The sequence below is a fragment of the Peromyscus californicus genome, unplaced genomic scaffold (assembly GCF_007827085.1).
Source record: "Peromyscus californicus insignis strain IS unplaced genomic scaffold, ASM782708v3 Scaffold_22__1_contigs__length_63687245, whole genome shotgun sequence".
Lineage (NCBI taxonomy): Eukaryota > Metazoa > Chordata > Mammalia > Rodentia > Cricetidae > Peromyscus > Peromyscus californicus.
In genome coordinates this window covers 22,745,585-22,766,960 of record NW_026294525.1, presented here as the reverse complement: position 1 = coordinate 22,766,960, position 21,376 = coordinate 22,745,585, and the positions used below count along the sequence as shown (strand labels likewise).

At 41.6% G+C, this 21,376-nt stretch overlaps 1 protein-coding gene across 9 annotated transcripts in view; it reads right to left on the bottom strand.

Annotated features, from left to right (window-relative positions):
- Hivep2 (HIVEP zinc finger 2) overlaps positions 1 to 21,376 on the bottom strand; it is a 192,295-nt gene that overhangs the window by 8,666 nt on the left and 162,253 nt on the right. For all 9 annotated transcript variants that reach the window (XM_052751085.1, XM_052751092.1, XM_052751087.1 and 6 more), the window contains 4 exons: positions 13,137 to 13,181; positions 6,792 to 12,337; positions 5,681 to 5,835; positions 2,329 to 2,504 (listed from right to left, as the gene is read on the bottom strand). In XM_052751085.1, coding sequence (XP_052607045.1) covers positions 2,329 to 2,504; positions 5,681 to 5,835; positions 6,792 to 11,948 — 5,488 coding nt within the window. In that variant the 5' untranslated portion in view covers positions 11,949 to 12,337; positions 13,137 to 13,181. The remainder of the gene's footprint in view (positions 1 to 2,328; positions 2,505 to 5,680; positions 5,836 to 6,791; positions 12,338 to 13,136; positions 13,182 to 21,376) is intronic.

Genomic DNA, 21,376 nt, shown 5'->3' with positions numbered 1-21,376 from the left:
TTTTTTACTAAAAATTACTATCTCACATCATTATTAATTTGTTGCTTACATATGTAGGAATTCTATATATTAGTTTAATACCTCCAATACAAATATTTCTACACCATTATGATTCTTATCAAAACATCTTATCTATAACTTTTTTAAGGTTCAAAATTTTTTTGGCTATATTGATTCTTAAAGATGTCAGTGAACTAAACTTTATTAAGTTTTCACGAATTCATGAAACTCATCTGTTTCTGCTACATTTTGTTTGTGGATGGTATGCATACGGGTACAGATGCTAAGCGTGGCAAGATCATTTACAGCCAGTCCTCTGTATCCATGACTTCTACATCTGGATATCCTACACCCAAGGATATTAAAAGAAAATTAAAAAAACATTTTATCGGTATTGAACAAGTTCAAGCTTCTTTCCTGAGTATTCCATAAACTGTATGATTAAAAAAACACTTGCACAGCAATTACATTGTATAAAGTATCCAAGTAACCCAGAAATTATTTAAAGGATCCAGTAGAAAGTGAGTTGTGTGTCATTAATACAGCACTTTCTATGGGGGAGTAAGTGTCTGTGGGAGGTCCTAGAATCAATCCCTCATAGACACAGAGCTAACTGTATTTCAACTGTAGTACGCTTCTGCATATATAGTATATACGAAGTATACATATTCACATTCCAAAGAGGAACTCAGTTGGGCTCTAGGCTCCCTTCCTCTCAGTAGGCTGTATCTTCAGAGTAGGTTTGTAGTTAGAAGTTGGAAGTGGAAACAATCCCACCTTGGCTTTGATTTGCAGAAGCCATGAGCACCTGAGGTAGCAGACTAGACAGAGCAAAGAGAACAAGAGCGTGCTGGGAGCTTGGTACAGGCAAGGAGGTACACCCCACTTCTGTTCAGAGAACAAAAATATGAAAGGTAGGTATTTCAGGAGGAGATGAATCCTGCGGGGCTTCCTAGAATGTTTTGCTCACCCCTAAATTCCGAGACCTCTAGCTGTACACTTCCAAAGGCTGACAGGGAAATTCCATTAACGATCAAATGTACACTGATAGTCCAGACAGTGGTTTAGAACCAAATTTAATCGGCTACCTAGAACTGTACTGTTTTGGCATCCAGTTTCATGCACCTCTCCTGACAGCAAACCCACATGCCCAGTGAAGACACAACCTTTGTAAGGACTGGTGGACTTGCAGTGTGCCCTAAAACTCACACTTCTAATTTTCTTTCCTTCTAGAGACTTCTCAGTAAGCTGGATCATGCTAAGGGAAAGGGGTATTTAAAGAACAGTGTTCTCATTTCTTTTGAAATACAAATGAATATGCTCCCTCTCCCTTCTTGGACTTCAAATGAGGCATTATAGACACATAAATACTCTCCTAATAAATATCAGATATTTGAAGACACTAAACATTTATACTTCCATCAAAAAAAGTACAATTTAAAATTGGCTACAACTGAAATAGGTATACATCTCCTAAGATTATCATAGTTCACATCTGTTTTTAACTTCTGACATCAGAGCAGGTTACTTGATTTAAAGTTAAGACACTGGAAATGAAGCGGGGTTGATGAGGGGCTGTCTACAGATAGCATAGACAGATCTGACTACTCAACAGGAACATTTTCATCCTAATAATAATAGAAATGTAAGTGCAGCAACCATGAGTGAAACATCTTCATGTAAATCAGCCTACTGAAACAGACATTTGAAAATGATAGAATGTTATTTCAAGGCAGGTCCAAGTTGGATGCGATTAACCATCGAGGTCTGAGAGTGAGACTTGTCTCCATGTCGATGAATACACAGAGCAGAAGCTATCAAGTCTCCATGCATAATTAATGCAGCTGTGGATGGAGGGGGCCCACCGGGGAGTCTGTGGATCTTTACATTATTTATACTCTTGAAACTGACCATGGGCACATCTTTTCTTCCCAGTTCCTCTCCTTGCGGATCCACTGCCTCTTATGTATTGTCTCCCTACAGAATTTCAATATTGTTGCAAATCTCATCTAGCCCACATAAATTTCCCACACGAAGTAATAGCTACCCAGCACTTCTCAGCCACTTCCTTCAGAGACAACCTGCCTGGCCCTGAGTCTGTAGCTCTTAATTAGTCATAAAAGGAGCCTTACAGTCTCACGTCCCATCCTTTAATCCTGGACAGGAAGGAGGAAATATACCTCAGGGGGTCATATTTTCACAAACAAAATGCTCTTTATGGTTGGTGAAAGGGAATTACAAAATAGTATACAGAATCCTAAGTAACCAGAAGCTATCCTGAAACCTTTCGCCTCACAACGGCAACTCCAGCCAAAGTCAGGCTCTTACCTTTCGTCTTGAAAGCAAAGTTACACAGCTTGCATACATAAGGCCGGACATCAGTATGAGTGCGGATGTGTTTTTTGAGCATGCTTGGCTTCTTACAGCGGATTCCACACTCTTCACAAATGTACTTGCCACGTCCACGTCCTCTGACATACACATAATCTTCATTTGATTTGTACCTATTTGAAGAAGAGGCAATCCACTATGATTTTAAATACTCTTAACATGTGATACATCAAGCCAAAAGCTAATCACTGCCTGACTTTAATTTTTATGAGGGTCTTTCCCAATTATTCATCTTGACTTCTACGAAACCTGGCAAGTTTATAAAGCAAATACTTGAGACAATTATATAACAGATTTATCACTGTAAACAAAATATCATTCTAGATAGAATTACAATTTACAGATATAGTGTACAAATGTTTGAATAGGTTTACATAAGCCTAAAGAGATACAAACTGGACCTACTACTTTCAGGCATTAGGATAACCTCCAATCAAGGAACATTGCTAAAAACATACCAACATATTAGGATAATCATGCTTCATGCATAATCTGATACCATGACATCATCTACAATATACGTGTGCAAACACTCCTCTACATTTGCTAAAATAAGCACAACCAAGAATAGAATTCTTCCTTGCAGGTTTCCACTCTATTTTTGCAATCCTGGCACTTGAGTGCCTCAGAAATTGCAACTTTGCACAGGCTGAGCTCAGTTCACCAACTGTTGTCTGCAAATTGATCTGTTCTTCCCAGGATCATGATTCTGTACTAACATGGAGTCTGAATTCTGACTAGTTTCTTGAAGGCACTGTTGCATAATGAAAACTAGAGACTTTGGAATAAAATTAGCATTTGTTTCCCAAAGGATTTCACAGGGAGGTTTGATAGGGTATCTGAGGCCATCTACTTTCATGAAATTTAAAAGATGAAGAAGTCTTAGACAGAAGAGAAGAAACCCACCCAATGTTCTGCAACCTCATTTTGCTTAGAAAACAAGAGCACAGGATAAATCATAACACCACAGACTTCTACTGCACAACTCAATGAATAGGATGATCTCTTACACCGCAGCAAGGCTAGAATTTTAGATCCCATTATCATTCTGGAAAGAAAGCATCCCTGAGAGTTCTTTGTTCCAACGGTAGGCAAGCATGCAAAATTCCTTATTCATTGTGGATTTCCTTAGTGGTATTTAGATCTACAGTTGAGTTTTCCACTCTAAGAGGCATGTGACTATTCCCATCTTGCTCTAGCTAATACTCCAACATACAAAGAGAAATTCAAATTTGCAGAAAGCTTTTCAAGAAGAAAAAATCCATCCACATACTGGAATACCAGCTCTGCTATGGATAATACTTGATCTTAGCATGCCTGACATTTTGGTTAGTACTAACCTAGGGGAAACATGAAGGTCAATGATTTTGCAAGCCCTTTACCCTTTTATAAAACACTTCAACTTTGGCTTGGTCTCCAAACTTGTTTTCTTTTCACATTTGAATTTTATAATAAATCAAAGAAAATCCTCAAGCTATGAAAATATTCTCTTCCATTCAATTTTGTTATCTGTTCCTAAGGAAGTGAAACTGCTTAAGAGGATACGGTGATTTTACAGAAAGCCAATACTCTTCAGGGAAGGTTACTCCAGCTTTATCTATAGCCTGTCATCACAATTGATTAGAAACACACTTTTTCCTCAAATGAAAGAGTTTATTTTCAATGTCTTATGATTAACTCATTTCCAAAATGAAATAAAGTAAAATTCTACATAAATCTATATATGGGGAGAATGTGTTCCGATGGACTCTTTAAACATTTATGCAGACCCACAAATCTACCTGATACATAATGGAATTTGAAAAAGAGTAATTAAAGAAACACTTATTAACCCTGTCAATTAGATAACGTGGATGATCTGGTCAGTAATTCTTTGTTGTTGTTACCATTCTACAATCAACAATATAGGAGGTGGGAACATACTGTTTGGAATGAATGCCTAGGTGTCAGAAATTGGTAGAGAATTGGTTCAGAGATTTAAAAATGATTGGGCAAGGAATAAAAAAAAAATAAAATAAAATACTTGTACAACCTTTCTGAATCATCAAAACACAGCAACGAGAGGCTCTCAGGCATGCTTTGACTCATGTTTTCTGTGAGTGGAGGTGGATTCCCCCAGCACACAGTAATCCTGATGGCAGCTGGAAGCTAGTGGTACATGTGCACTATTCTGAAGAAGGCTGCTGCATAAAACTATGGCGACCGAGTCACAGAGACCACTCTGTCTCTCCGGGAAAAAAATTGCACGTTCTTCTCATTTGTGTAATGAAATGAGGGATATCAAAAACTATTGAGGCCAAGTTCATGCATACACGCAATTGTAGTGAAAAGACTTAAGGCCTAAACAGGGCAAAAATCCAAGGGCAACTCAACTATCATAAACAACTCCAAATTGGTAGAACTATGAGAAATTTTATGCCCCTAACAGTCAATATTTCTATAGTAAAAGATAACATTATTTTATCCTTCAAACACTATTGAAATAAAAGTATGTTCATGAAAGTATGTAATTTATTGATAGGTTGGTGAGTTAAGACTAATGACATAATCCCCAAAATGTAATTAAAAAAAATTTCTTTAGCCAAAATCATAGATCTGGATTTCTCCCATGGATTACATCAAATAATATATTTCTATTGAAATGTAAAACTAGCTATTACATGCACATACATTTTCTTAATTATACAAAAGAAAACCATTGGACCTTACTACTTGAGTTTCAATGGCTCAGAACATTTGAGAAGAGGTTGTTATACACCAATAGAGAGAGAGAACACGGGGAATTAAATGCAATATGATACTCTGACTTGAATCAAGAGCATAAAAGGACATGGGTAGTGAAACTGTCAGTATCCCATGAAAGTCTTCAGTTAAAGAAATGCTTTCTTAGAAATATACAGAAGTATGCATGATTCCACTAACATCAACACGGAATACAAATATGCCCTCGTAGTAACCCAAATACCCATAAAATATTAAAGAACAAAGGAACTTAAGGGACGCCAAGAGGCTGCCAATGTAGAAGGTTTCATATAAAATTAGAGATGTGAAAACTCAAGGCAGAGAGACTCCATGCATAGTGGGACCAGGATCACTGAGGACAATCTAGAAGAAAATGATTGTAGTTGTTATCTTTTCCCAGTCAGGGTTCATCAATTTGACTGGGAAAGGAAACTGCCTTTGAACTTCTTCTGCAAGAGCACGTACTATTTACCACAGGCAAACATTCAGGACCATTCATACCAATTTACAACCAAACATTTTACATTTGGGCTTATGTGTTCCTTACCCCCCTTCAAAGATCTTAATTCGGATTGGCTCGGCTTGTTTGGATCCAAGATCTTTATCTCCGTGAATCTCTCCTTTTCCTCTTTCCTTTAAGACATTCCCCACTAATTTTCTTTCTAGTTTGCTGCCGAACAAGAAGGGTGCATCAGGCTTCACCTGTAGGTCAAAAGAGAGAATCATTTCATGTGCTTTCTCCAGGATATCCTGGCCTACACATCCCACACTTCTGTCCCCTCTGAACTTTATTAAGTTCCATAATAAAAGGCTATGGGTTGATTGCAGAAAACAAAGGACACTGGGATGGGGGGGGTGGAAATTAGAGGGAAAATGAGTTCCCATATAGTGAATTCAATGTCTTTCTTAAGTGCACAGACATTGGTTAGTTCTCACTTTCTCTGCCCAATGTTGACAGAGACTTCCAAGGCACAGTCTACATTTTGAAATAGCAAGCCAAACCATCCGTATTAAGACATAGTTTCAAAAACCACTGAAGGCAAAATAATCAGTGACATACATGAGAAATATATTCTTTTAAATCTCTATTTTCTTTGTTATTAATTTGGCTTATTCATATTTTAAATTTTTATGTGTAAGGGCTAACTGTTTAGGAGCAAACCAGCCAATAATAATAACTGGAGGAAGTCGTTTTTGAAAAAGATATATAGAATATAAATTTCAGCCAAAGACACCCTTGGATTATTGATAGCATTTGCTAATCTGAGCTCCAACACCCTTCATACTTCTTTCCCAATCTTTATTTCCCCATTTCATAAGCCCCTGAATTCCTCACGTCTGTGTTATCACTCAGGAGGACAGAGGAAAAGTGACCAATGGACATTAAGATGTTATCACTCAGGAGGACCAATAGACATTAGTCCCAGTACCAGAATTTCCCATGTCTGGGATGAAGGAGGCACTCCCATCCTTTGAGGCTTTCCTGGGAGCCCTCAGAGCTCAGGGCAGGCTATGGCTTCTCCATCTCTAGGTAAGAGCAGATTACCAAATATTCCCTAGTATGTTTTAAGTTTTAGACCTCCTACCCTTCACTGTACAGTCTGCCTGGTATTAGACCCTTAACACACTGTGCTTTCTAACCCTGGGTCTGTCCTTACCTGTGCAAACTGCTTCCAAGCACTGGAGGATGTGAGCTTGCCAGTTCCGGGACTGTGCATAGCAGCCAGAGTATAAATTTCTGCAGTGATTTTTTGTTTGGATCTCAGAAGGGCCAGCGTGGTCTTGGTGTTCAATCCTGATGGGTTTGGGTTACAGGAACTAACGCACCATGAAGCATAAACTGAGGATTTGAAGGTGGCCTGTTGCACGAAATTGGGTTTTGTATAATTTAAGAAGCACCAACTCACAGTAGTTGTTGTCCGCAGACTGGGGAACTGAAGGATCTGCTGGAAATCTGCCACGTCTGTGAAAAAAAAGGTGGAATTTGCCACAGTTCCTCCAGGGCCAGAGGCCATGTGAACTAGCATGCCGACAGGCAGCCTGCGGGTCTTCCCTTCCTCTTCCTGCTGACTAACTCCAGCGGGCAGGGAAGAGCTCTGAGGGCTCACGCTCATGTCTGATGCAGTCTCGTCGATGTCCAACTCATCGGAGGACTCTCTGCTTTCTGACGGCCCGCTGAACTTCCGTCGTGGAGGTGCCCTGGAACCCGGAAGTATCTCCCTGTTGGGAGGAAAAGGCCCGCTGGCAGACGGATGGTCTTGAGAAGAGGAAGGCGACAGGGAGGAGAAGGAAGATGACCTCGACTGGGAGCCATCCTTTGGCTCCGAAGCACACCCTTGCCTCACTAGCTGGGGCTTCTGGGGGCGGGAGAGGCCCTTCTTGATGTCTGAGTTGGTTAGCTCCACCGCACTGAGCTCTTCCACAATCTGCCCGTACATCTTCTCCTCCTTCACCCGTTTTTGCTGCTTTGTTTCCATGAAGAGCTCCAAACTGCTGGCTGGAGACAGCATCCTCTTGCTTCCTCCAAGAGAGGCTGCGCTGTCCGAGGTGGAAGGTAGACACAGGGGGATGGAGGATTCTAAGCCCAGAGGTAAGGTCTGAGGTACTTTCCAAAGAGGGTATTTTTCCAAGCCTGTGTGCTGCCCAAGCACTTGGGCTATGTTCAATCCTATCCCTTGCATGGCTGCGTTGGTTACCAGTGTTCTTTGGGTCATATTCTCATCAACCTTGCATATGACAATCGCGGGGCTATTCTGTCCAAGTATCTGAGAAATGCTTGTGTACATGACACTGCCGTAGGATGGAACGTGGGTCTGGATCCGAACTGGAACCACCGTTCCCGGGAGGGACTGCAAAGGCCCGGCATTTTCGGAGGCAAAATCTTCTCGAAGAAGCTGCTCGGTGGGCGTTTCAGTGGATTTACTGCTCGGGTCTGACGGAAACTTCGGAGGGAGGTTCTTGGAGTGTAGCCCTGATGTTCCGGAGTAACACGGGTAAGTCTGCTCTTTTGCATGTGCATAGTCAGCAGATTTCTTTCCAGTGTGTTCTGCTACGTGCTCTAAGGGGTAGCTAGAATGAACGTCAGCTTGGAAAGAAGGCTTGCTGTAGCTGCTCTGAGGGTGTGGGGCAAAGGGATGGGGGAAGTGCGCCTGCCACCAGGGAGGCTGCTGAGCTGGCAAATGAACCATACAGACAGTCGGGTACTGAAACTGAAACAAGGCATTCTGGGTAGGAGAAAATGGGACTGTGTCTTGATGTGGGAACAGATGCGGCTGCTCGGGTAAGTGCTTGCTGGCCATGTAGGATGTTGGTTGCATCAACGGATTCCTCAGAGATTCCTGACTGTCCATGTGCATGATCTGTGGTTGGGCAAGGTGGAGTGGTGGCCCTGAGCTCAACTGGCCACAGGGACCGACCACCTGCTTGCCTGGGTCATCCCCTGGGAGGGGCGCGAGCACAGAGGACCAGGCAGCCCTGAGGCCAGCATGCAGCTGCTCCATCTGCTCCTGCTTGACGCTGGGGTCCACACCGGCTTCACCTTGGGCGATTTCTGGGGAGCCACTGAAGGAAGCCTGTCGCACCAGAAAGCATTTCTTCCTCTCCCGGGATGGTGATAATGTGGACGGGGACGCTCCCGACACCGGAGCATGGGACAGATTCCCGTAATCAAATGATTTACTCCGTATTTCTGGGACTTCTGTTGGATGAGGACAAGGCATTTGCTCGGAGGAGCAACGCCTCATTTCTTTCTGGTGGTGATGACCTGGGACAGATAATGAGTATGTACCCGCGGGGACAGTCAAAAACTCAGAATGTTTCCCACTCTCATCCTGCTTAGGGGGTGCAGCGAGCTTAAGCGTTTCTTCTCTCTCAAAGGACATTGAGAAGCTGGAACTGTGGGATAAGTTGCTTTCTTGGCTGGGACTTCGAGAGAGGCCAGTGCCTGTGGATTCAAAACTGGACTCCCCGGAGGAATGCTCCATGTCTGCCAGCCGCAAGCGTTTCTTTTTGGGAGGCAACTTCTCAGCAGGGAGCTGGGAAAGGGTCTCACTTCTCTGGGGCCACTGGAATTCCTCCACAGGCTTCTCTTGCTCCTTGGCAGGAGCCTCCTTCTCCTTCTCAGGTTTATCAGGTTCCTCTGTGACTCTAATTTCGGGAACCTGGATGTTGTGCTGGCGAACAAGCCTGGGCTGTGTATGGTAGGACGGCTGTGGCACCTGCTGTGAAGGGGTTGGCTTGCTTCCACTCTCTGCCCCATCTCCTGGAGGGGCCCATTCTGGGCTTATAGGGGCTTCCATAATCTCACTGTCACCTGTCTCAGAGGGTGAAGGGGTCTTGTCCTGTGTACAGGCCACCATTTCTGCTGACTCGGACCTTTCAAAGGAATTGGGCCGGCTCAGTGAATTTGTGTGCTGAATCACTGAAATCACGTTTCCAGGAGGCTTCCTGCTCAGGTCTGACATCTTGTCAGGATCAGCAGCTGAGGGCAAATCCTCTGACCCAAGAGATGGACTTCCAGATGATAGCTGGGGTCGAGCTGGGTCAAAACGCTCAGAGTGACCGTGAGGAAGGTTCTCGTGGCCTGTCATGGCGAAGCTACTCCTTCCTCCTTCCTGCATCTTGGGGTCATACTCGGAAGACATCATGCTCACGGGAGCACTTCCCATGCCACCACAAATCATGGGAGCATCCTCCTCATCCCCTACACTCTTCTCTTTCCTGCGTTTTCTGTTCTCACAGGTAGTCCCAAACATGGTTGGCACTCCCTGCAATGGTATGGAGGGGTCCATAAAGTATTCTCCTCCATGCTTGAAAGAACTTAAGCAAGAGATGTCCCTGTAGCTTTGTTTTGGTGTTTCGGAGTCTTCCCATTTCTTATACGGTTTACGGCAGACATCATAGTCATACCCAACCCTGTCTCCAGGAGCCAATTTCTTTTCTTTCAGAGATGAGCTGGAAAGGCTCTTGGGCATCCTGGGAGGGTGCTCAGACTCCATGTGCCCCTCCTGTACTGATGGCAGCTCGAATGCCGCTTGTCGCCTTAACATGCGCTGAGGAGGTATGCCTACAGTGCCGGGATAGAACACATCATCTGACCCTGTCATCCGTTCATCAAACGAGTGACTTCCTCTCAGAGAAGGAGGGATACTTAAGTTAGTTGCTGAGGAAGTTGGCATTGAGTTGCTTCTAATAAGGGGTGAAGAGTCCACGGGCGCCTCTAAGAGAACTGGATTGCTGCCTGGGAAGTTTCCTGGGTAAAGTTTTCCTTCATTCCTGATGGATGATGGGATGGCCTGTGGTTGCCTACACTCAGTGTTGAATTTCGTGGGCTTCAGCATGCTTGCTTGACCAGGGTCCATTTCTCCTTTGCCGGGAATCAGCTGTGAGACAGGATCTTCAAACATCTTGACCTCCAACCTGGTGTTGACATGAGGTAATGGTTCCATGATGCCTCTCCGCCCCATGGTGGTGGTGCGCTCCTGACCTGTGGGCGTCACACTGAGTGTGTTCCTCGGGCTAAGTCGACAGTATTTTCCAAAGATGATCTCTTCGTAAGACTTTGCATTTGTGTTGGGTGGGCTTATTTGCTGCTCTGCACTTTCCGAGCGGGAAAAGTAGCCCGAGTCGGTGCTTCCTTTGCTGTGCGGACTCAGGAGGTTGAGGGACGGCTCAGAGTCTTGTCCTTTCTTCTCAGACAGCCTGAGTGCCAGTTTCTGTTTCACTGTGTGAGAGTCATCAGCCTTCGCATGCAGAGATGGATTTGGGAGCATGTCAGAGCCCAGATACGGAGAGCTTTCACTAGGTAGTGGTATCCCGCTTTTGGGGATAATCAAAATTGGCACCTTCATCGGACCGCCCAAGGATTCTTCCAAGGACCCATGGTAGCCACCTCTGCTAGCAATATCCAATGGGATGGGAGGGCCAGGGCTCATTTTGTCAGAAGTCTCAGCAAATAAAGAGCTCTCCTCATCCGTGTCTGTACTCTGCTCGCCATCCGAATGTATCTCTGCTTCTACATCAATAAAACCAGCCTCAAGGTCCAATTTAGATACAGATGACTCTGTGAAAGGTACCAATCCAGCCTTAATTGCATGGGCATGAGACTTCCTGTGCTTGTACAAATTGCTCTTTGTCTTGAAAGAGAAACCACAAGGTATACATGGGTATGGCCGCTCACCAGTATGGGACCTGATGTGTTTCTTTAGGACGCTTGGTTTGGCACATGCCCTGCTACAGTATGGGCAGATATATTTGCCAGGCTTTTTGGGTTTGTGTTCTTTCCTATGAGCATCTTCTGCCTGTTCAATACTTTTCTGGGAGTATTGGCTGTAAGCAGGGTTGAGACTTGAGATCTTCTTTCTAGGATAGCCACTGCCATGGCTGTGGATAGGGAAAGGAAATAAGTCCTCAGAGGCAACAGATGGCAAGGGGCCAGGGAAAAGCCAGGGAGGGCCTTCTAGGCTCTGGTGCGGCTTGTTGCTGTGCATGACGCCCTGTGGCAATGAGTGCTGAGGGAAGGAGAGGGAATGTTGGCATGGGTAGGGGCTCGGACGGTGTGGTGGGTATTGCTTCTCTGTGACTTGATGTAGCCCCTCGCCAGGCGAGGCCAGCTTCCCAGCACCGAACAGTTGTGCTGATGCTGCATTTCCGATTTGCTCGGGATCTATTTGTGGCTGCCGCTGTCCTTCCTGACTGCCGAAAGTGCTCATCTTAATAACAGCTGATTGTTCCTGCCTCCATCCACCTGACACACTGTCAGTTTCTCCAGACCTTGAGGTAGCTTCTTGTCCTAGAGCCGTATCCCCACTGTCCATTTTGTTACACAAGGTCTTAAGTGCTACTTTGCCTGGAAGCCAAGCAGACTCATGGAGTGTCTCCAAGGCTGTGCTTTTTAAATCTGGGTTGCTTCCATGTTCCTGGTTGTCTGCAAACTTGTGGCTTGTTCCCTCTCTCTGGAACCTTCCACATTCACACTGTAGTCAGTGGGCATTGGATGGCAATGTCCTTGAACTAAGCTATAGTACAGTTCTCTCCATCCTAGAAATGTCCATCTTTGAAAGCAAAGCGCAAAGCTACAAAGGTTCCTTATGGCATTTGAATATTTTTCAACTAGGATGAAATTAGGGTGCGGAAAAGTCCAGGAGAAATTTTTCCCATCAACTACAGCAAAGTTCAACAGCCAGCTTCACTAAAGTACAATGACCTGAAGGACAAGAAAGCAAGTTGTCATAAGAATCACCAAATCAGATAGCAAGACCAATGCTCAACCATCAGCCTGAAGTTGGATAAAATAAAATGTTTTCCATTCCAATAAGTTATTTACAGACATTGCATTAATTACCTAAGTAAATGATATTAATTTCAAACCCAGAGTTATGTCACAAGTATAAATTTCTTCCATGGCCAATGTGCTAACAAGTTTCATAAATACTCCTTGATTTTGTTTAAGAAGTAAATGTGAAGCCTAAGCTCAGTGGCAAAGCAACGTGCTTAGCATCTATGAAGCCCTGGGTTCCAGCCACCATCCACATCCCAAAGCATTTGAAGGACAGTGTATTGTTAAATATTATTTATAATATATGATTTTTAAAACCTTAATTAGAGACTTGAAAGCTATTTCTAGCCAAATTTTATTGCTTGCATGCAGAAGTACATTGTGTAATTCTATAGCTTAAAATAAATTATACTTATATATCTGTATTAATATAAAATATAAAAGTAAATAATAAACAATCAATTTTATGTAATGCATATGGAACAAAATATAACTACATGGGATTTTATATAATATGTTAATACAACACATAGGTATGTTTATAGCTTGAAAACAGCAACCAGCAAAGCTAGATCAAAGCTAGATAGAAGACACAAAGATCACCAAAGAACTTTGGTGAAATCATATCAAAGTGTCTTAACAGAATAGTTCTAAAGCCTTCATAATCTGGAAAACAAAGCCTGCTTGGAGGACAGTTTAAAGGGTCATTTAAAAATGAAGAAGTTACCTGAACAGTTTAGAGTTTTCATGGGCATGATTGTCCTGACGCGTCCTGTATACAAAACAAACACCATTAGGAAAAATACCCACCAACCCATCAAACTACAGCATTATTGTACAAAGATAATGTTCAGTGCACTAAGGATAAGAGTCTAAGGATGAGCACTAAGGATGCTATGTGCTCTAAAACAACAACAAAGATTATTTTACAATGTGCTGTCCTAGAGTAGTAAGCCTTATGCATACAATAAATAGATCTTCAAATCACCTGTTTAGAAAATAAACCACACACATATTAATGTTGATTTGTTGGGAAGTTTTACACTGAATTGACCTTTGTCCCCTCACAGTGATTTTCCTAATTTTAAAGAAAAGTGATGACCTCAAAGTATTTCAATGAAAATTTACTTCAATCAATTCCAGGCATGAGACTAATAAAAATGCATGGTATTGCCCCTAAACTGGTGAGATTCTGTGTATAGTTCAATAGTTAAAGACTCCTGTAGATAAAGCCTATTTGGGACTTTGAGAGGCAAGCATCACCATCTAAAATGTAAGTAGAATTTGCCTGTGATTCATGAAGAAGTATGCACATCCTCAATTGGGATTCAGAGCTTGAAATAATTTTCAATTTACTTCCTAGGTTTAATATTTTATATTTATATTGATCAATGACTACAGCCCCAACGCTAACACTGCTTGAACATTGCTTGGAAGAAATCTGAAATTCAAAACACTCCAAAATATGGAACCTTCTGGGCACCAACATGATGCCAAGGGGTAAAAATTTTCATTCCTGGCCTCGTGTGATAAGTTGCACTCAAAGGCAGATACACTAAAAATATTATATAAAATTATCTTCAGGCCATATGTATAATTCATACATGAAATATAAATGAATTTACACTTGAATTCCCAGATATATTCTCTCTCTCTCTCTCTCTCTCTCTCTCTCTCTCTCTCTCTCTCTCTCTCTCTCTCTCTCCCCGTGTGTGTGTGTAGGGTGTGTGTATTCAAATATTCCAGAATTTCTGAAAAAGCTAACACTTTGTACTGGTTCTGAGCACTTCAGGTGAGGAAAAGTCAAGCTGCTGTGACAACAGTAGCCGTCAATCACTATGTATTTGTTCTACACCAACACAGGTATAAAACTCAAAAGATTTCATATATGTTATCTCACTTGGTGTCTATGACACTTCTAGACTATAGAATTATTACATCTGCTGCACAGAGGAGGAAGACATCGAGAGACGGAGAGCAGGAGCTGGAATCCAATTCAAGCTTGGGTGACCTCTGACCACCACATGTCTCATAGGCACTCACCACTAAGTCTCATCACAACTTAAAATACTCGATCTTCCATCTTTTTCCCTAAGTATTTTCATGTAACTCCAAAGTTTCAATCACTGTCACTATTTGAAACCCTCAAGCGTCAAAGGTTCTCGAAGAAAATATCTGACCTTTGCAGGTTGGAGATGAAGAAAATAGCCACAAATGTGACTCCTTAGGGGGAAATGTCCATAATTTAAATAGTGTTCTAAGTATGACTTAGGCAGTGCCTTGTGAGAACATTGGAAACCTTCAAGACAAATTGCTCTCCTTTGTTCTTTGAAGATCATTACTTTAAAGGAAAATATCAACCCCAGAAGTGAAAATTAGCATTTATCACTTCCCATTCTTTGGATGACATACAATATGTAATTTTGCTATAACAGAAACTTCAAGTGAAATAAGGACAGATTTTTATGAAAAGAAAAGACTATAATGTACTCATGTTTTCATTTGAGAATGAGGTACTTATCTTTCTAAATCAGACAGCTACCATTTCGTTTTATAGCAACCAATTAAAACTATTATACCAGTAACTAGACACATCCTTACCGAGGACAAAACACCCAACACACCAAATAAAACTCCTATCAAAAACCAAGCCTATTCTGAAAATAGACTTCAAAAAGTGGAGGGAAAGTGTCATATACAATTCAACAGCAGACTCTCTGGATAAGCTCCTTGGGATGCCCCACGATTTAATCCAGAAACACCATTTCCAAGACTTTCCTTCCAACTCCCAGGTCCCTCAGGAAGAGTGGACCTCCCAGCACAAGGACGCGCTGATCCATATTCTTCTAAAGGCACAGTCCACCTTCTTCTCATTTCAGTCAAATGCTTGAGAGTGTGACTAAGGAGGGAGCTTGGGAGATAACTCAGTAAGGAAGAAAGAGTGTTTGGCAAGCATGAGAACATGAGTTCAGTCCCCTAGCAGCCATGTAAAAAAGCATGGTACAGGAGGTCACATATACTACAAACACACACACACACACACACACACACACACACACACACACAGTGAGAGAGAGAGAGAGAGAGAGAGAGAGAGAGAGAGAGAGAGAGAGAGAGAGAGAGAGAGATCGTTAGGAAGAAGTCCCATTCCATACAAACCCTTTACATATGATCATATGATTTTATACATATCTGAGTTTCCACTGTCCTCCCCAGCACTATTTTTAAGTAGCCTTCCATTCACTGCTGCTCATAAGTCACTGGAAGTTTCTGAGACTGGGAGAGGTTGGAGAGGGCAAGCAGTACTGGTCCCTCAGGGAATTTCAGGATCACATTGATAGATATTACAGACATGGAGGGTTTTATGAACTGCTTGTCTAGAGCTGCTTTTTCTTGGACATGAAAATAAAATGTAATCGAAATGACGCGCATCACTGGCCATTGACCGCATGTGGTAGAGCTTTTTCCTTTACACCCAAGCAGGCTCTGGGTAGACTCAAAAGTTTCTGTGCTGTTCTTCCTCACTTAAGCCAAGGAAAGGAATTCACTCTAAAAAAACACAAGGCTTTCTGAGTTCAATCTAGCATTTGATAAAGACATGTCTTTTGTTGTTATTCTTAACTGGTATTTTCACTAAGAGGTTTAATTTTCTAAAATAAATAAATAAATTTATTGGTTTATATTTTATTACTAAAATGTATGCTGATGGTCATAAATGGGGAAATATTTTATTATAGGAGAGTATATTAGGGAGGAGATTATAATAGAGAGAAAATACACATCAAATGGATCATTGATCCCAGGAAAATATTTTTTTCACCTAATATTATTTCAAATTACCAAATGTATCATTGCATATATTAGGATTTTAGTTTAACTTCTTTTGATATAGATCTCCTTAAAGCCACAAAGCTCTATAGCAACTTCATTAGTTACAGCTAGATTATTTATGATCCTATACATCCATTTTTTTCATAATTTCAAAAAGCACCGTTGAATATAAATACCAGTTTTCCCCAATCGATTAATATGCTAAAAAATTCAACAGCAGAGCAATTCTTATATGAAAAGAAAACAGCTAGTTATCATTTTATTCACTGGGATTTCTTTTTATGGCCAAACCCACACAAAGTCATTTTTGGCATCCACTGCCAACAAAGGACTCGATATTCTAAGCACAGTCTCACATTCACATTTAAAATTTCCCCCAGTGTTTTCAGTGCACTGAGGATAAAATTTAGAGCATATGGCCTTAGGGGTTCCTGTGGATAGTGTAACAGCCTAAAGGTGTCTTTGTGTCAGGGACGCCACGTACCATCCTTGCCTGACAGCGGGGGCTTTTGAGAAGATAGTGATATTGAAAGGGTATTCGTCTCCGCATGGCTGTTTCAGGGTGTGTGTGTGTGTGTGTGTGTGTGTGTGTGTGTGTGTGTGTGTGTGTGTTGTGTGTGTGTGAAGGAAACCTGAGCCAAGGATGTGACACAGCATGGAAGGGAGGGAGAGATAGGCAGCAAGACAGGCGGGCTGGCTCTGCGCAGGGGTGGAGACCTACCTTACCAATTTGCTCTTGGCTGGGAAAAAACAGTATCTCGGAAAAAAGTTTACCGTAGGAAATTAATCCTTAGTTAAGTGGTAGCAAAGGTCGAGTGGCCATCACTAGATAATTACATCCCAGGTAGGGAAAGGACAGCAGGTAACAAGCTCAGCCTCCTTGCCCTGATATTTTACTAATAAGACATTGCTTAAAATCAAGACGGCTTCTTAGATATTGTGTGTTGTTCTTATTGTTTTGGAGAATTGGGTGGCACTGTACTTACAAACAAGTATATGGACTTTTCTGCTGCTATGGATCATTAATAAAATATTTTTTGAAAACCTATGAGCTGGCAGAGACAGGTGGATCTCTGTGAGTTTGAGGACAGCCTGGTCTATAGAGTTCCAGGACGGGCTCCAAAGCTACACAAAGAAACTCTGTCAAGAAAGAAAGAAAGAAAAGAAAAGAGAAAAGAGAAAAGAGAAAAGAGAAAAGAAAAGAAAGGAGGGAAGGAGGGAGGGAGGGAGGGAGGGAAGGGAGGGAGGGAGGGAGGGAGGGAGGGAGGGAGGGAGGGAGAGAGAGAGAGAGAGAGAGAGAGAAAGAAAGAAAGAAAGAAAGAAAGAAAGAAAGAAAGAAAGAAAGAAAGAAAGAAAGAAAGAAAGAAAGAAAGAAAGAAACATGAGCTTAGGCATAGTGTCCTTCACTATGTAATTCCAGCACTCAGGAGGCAGGAGGGTCAGCAGTTCAAGGTCATCCTTTGCTACATAGGGAAGCCTGGGCTACAAGAGGTCCTGTGTAGTAGAGAAGAGACCACACACACACACACACACACACACACACACACACACACACACACACACATTGGATCACAACTGCTTAAATGTAGGTGTTCCGTGTCCCCACCAACTGCTATGATACAATGATGAAACACTAATCAGAGAGCAACAATGTCAGAAGGTACCGGGTGATAGAAAGAGGAACTCTCGAAAACAATATGACCAGTGCCAAAGTCCAAATGAACGCAGATTTCCATGAGATGGCTTCAATAAGGTACTTTCCTGGAAGCTAAATTATGCAAAAGTGCTGCCTTTAGCAAAAATCTCAATAATACCTTTGGTCTTTCTTAAGATGGGTGAGTGACCAATAGGAGGAGAGTACTATGTATCTTGTTGAACCCTGCCAAACAACTGGGACAACTTTGGGAAAGTCACATCACTACAACATCACTTTGATGGACTTTGACATGCTTGCAGTGTAAACTGATGTGTTAGAATATCAGAGGAAACAGAGCCATATTTTCCCAAGTAGGCTGCAGTGTGGACATAACTAAAGATGAGTCAAGACACCTATGACTTACTTTGATTCTACCGTGGTGCTTCTCACATACTATCATAAAACATCTGTAACTTCGTACTTGTGATTTCACAATTCCAGTGACATCTTTTCCCATCATACTATGAAAGTTATTCCTATAAGGATTACTAAGAACTTCACATGGAAATAAGCTCAGCAAGAAAAATAGTACTCTCAGATGGGCCTACCATGAAATCAAAAGAATCAAAAGCTATATTTCTATCGAAATGACCGACACCCATCATCAGGTCCAGGAAGTTTGTATAGGAGTTCACTGCAGACCCAAACTGCTCTTCAAGTTATACGTATAACCGATAGGAGAGAATAATAAATTTAACCATTAACCTGCTATCCTGAGATCAATAAACTGCATCACAAGCATCTTTGCTTCCCAACTGTCTCCACTGTAGCTCATGCACAACTTCTTGAAATCTGAAGGATGAACAAGAACATTTAAGATGCGATGCTTACAGTTAACTTAATGTGCTCGCTTATTCTTCACCCCTAGGAACTGCCTGTGCTCAAGAAATAAAATTTGGGATTATATCTCTCAAAAAACAACACTTTTTAATTAAAAATTCCTTTGTTTTAATACAATATAAATCTTTGGAATGAATACTTGTATTAAGAGGGAATTACTTGTAACAGAGCACAAGCAATTAAAAAAAATGCTATAGTAAAAAACTTAATATTCTGGGGCTAGGGAGATAGTTTAGTTGATAATGTGCTTGTCTGGCAAGCATAAGGACCTGAGTTGCATCCCTAGAACCCAAGTGGTACACATTTTTAATCTCAGTACTAGGGGTGGGGAAAGGTGGATCCCAGGTCTCACTGGACAGCAAGCCTATCATGCTAGGTGAATTCCAAGCCAGGGAGAGACTGTCTCACAAACTAAGGTAGATAGTGCCTAAGGAAGGACACCCAAAGCATGTCTCCACATGCATGCCTGCATGCACAAGTATGCCTGTGCATCTGCGCATATATGAGCAACATCAAATCAAATCAAACTACAAAGCCCTGGATGTGAAAGCTGAGGCAGTGCAGTCCAGGCTGCCATTCCACCTTCCAGCTTCAGAGAGTTCCTGCAGAGCTTCTATGGAGAGTCATCAGCTCAACTTCATATTGTCAGATAACCTCATAAAATTTCCTCTTTTCAGCTGCTATGTTCTGTGCTAAAATTAATTTCTTAACTAGGAATCCAATACCAAGAAAGAAAAAAATCTAAAGCCTTCATGGAGGCTAGTGTGTAAGTGGAGAAAAGGACTCCGTTGTACTTTGAATTCATATTTATCTCAATCTAATCTAAAGCAATGCAAGGAAGATCAAACTACTTAACCTGAATATACAAATTAATCATCTGAGATGGAATGGCTCTACACATAAGAGGCCAACAAAAAAAATAGGACTATACATCTTGGTGTGGTGTTGCAGGCCAACCATCCCAGGAGTCAGGAAGCTGAGGCAAGAGGATGACTAAATTCTAATAGTCAATCTGGGCTACAGAGCAAAATATCGTCTTAAAAGAAAATGACTATCATACCCACAGATGGACACTGTATATTTGCTATTTAAGACCATAATAACAACACTGTCTGTATTGCTGCCAAGACAGTTCCAAGACTTTTGCAAAAAGTACTAAAGAATCACACCCCAACTGTCAAAATGTGCCTTGTTCCTGGACCACTTCTTACAAATATTTAAAGGGATTTCACTCCCTCCTCCCTGACCCCTTGCCACCTTACTGCATCCCTGAAGCAGAACTTCAGGACACCTTGTGCGCTTTAAGATATGAATCATTACAAGCAAGTAGGCCCACTCGGTTCCTCTAAAGACACGAAAGGTGTAAAAAATAGCTTCTGGGACTGAAGCAGAAGCCACGTCAGCAAGCAGATGAATGTGGGTGGCCAGATAAGAGTCTACTGCAGCAAACAGTGAATTATTAAGCAAATGCTGGATTTATTTTCTGCTTTAAACTTGATTCTTCTTGCCTCAAATCAACCATTGCCAACACTTCAAATGCCACCTGTCACACTCCACTCTTCACTAAATGGGACATTTCATCAAAGACAATGAACATGACTGCTAACCATCAGAAGAATGGTGGTAATGTCAAAACAACAACAACAACTACAAACAAGCAAACAACAACCCCCAAAACAAAAAAAGACACCATACTCTATATGTATCTATAGTTCAACACATCAATGATCATCTCTTTAAAAAAATGAAATTAATTCAAAAGAAGCACTGTCACACAGTCTCAGAAAGAAAAAAAAAACTTATTCTCTCTCATATGTGGAATCTAGCCAAATATATATATATGACTATACATACATGTGGGTACAGTATCACATGAAGAAAAGAGAACAAGAAAGGCCTAATATAAGGGGATGAGGAAGCTATTGAATTCAGATAATGAATACAAGTGATAAAAGAGGATGGATTTGGGGGGGTGGGTGATGGATAAGTGCATAAAATATAATCGATAATAAAAGTGTAAAATTTAACGTGAAGCTCCGCAAAATGCCTATTCTAACTGCATAAAATATCATTGAGTTGTATAGACTTTGGGTCTGGTTAATTGTGTTGTATGATTTTTTTACTTACTTGCAATTTTTTCTACTAATGAAATTTATTTTTTAAAGGAAGAGGAAAATAAAGTCCCTTGGTACTAGGAGCTTAAGCTAAAGTAAAAAACATGGCACTCTCAGAAAAAAATAAAAGAGGACAAATCATTGAACAGTTTTGCACTCAAAGCAAAATTCATCCAAGACATAAATGGGCCAAGATTCCATAGATACAGCTATTCTTAGGCAACAACTTTTTGCAGTTTTCACTGAATACCTGTGACTGGCCATCTAATAGTCACTACACTAAGAGGTAAGAAAGGGACAGAAAACTCAATTCTTAGTAGATCAGGAAAAATTCCAACTCACTCTTCCTGCCAGCTACCTCCAGAGACCAAGCAGATCCTGTGAACATCTGACAAGCTGTGACTGGGGAAATGCTCTCAGTTCTAGCTGGGCAGTAGCTACTGGAAATGGGACATCCTCTTCCCATATCGTGTTCTTATCTCTGAA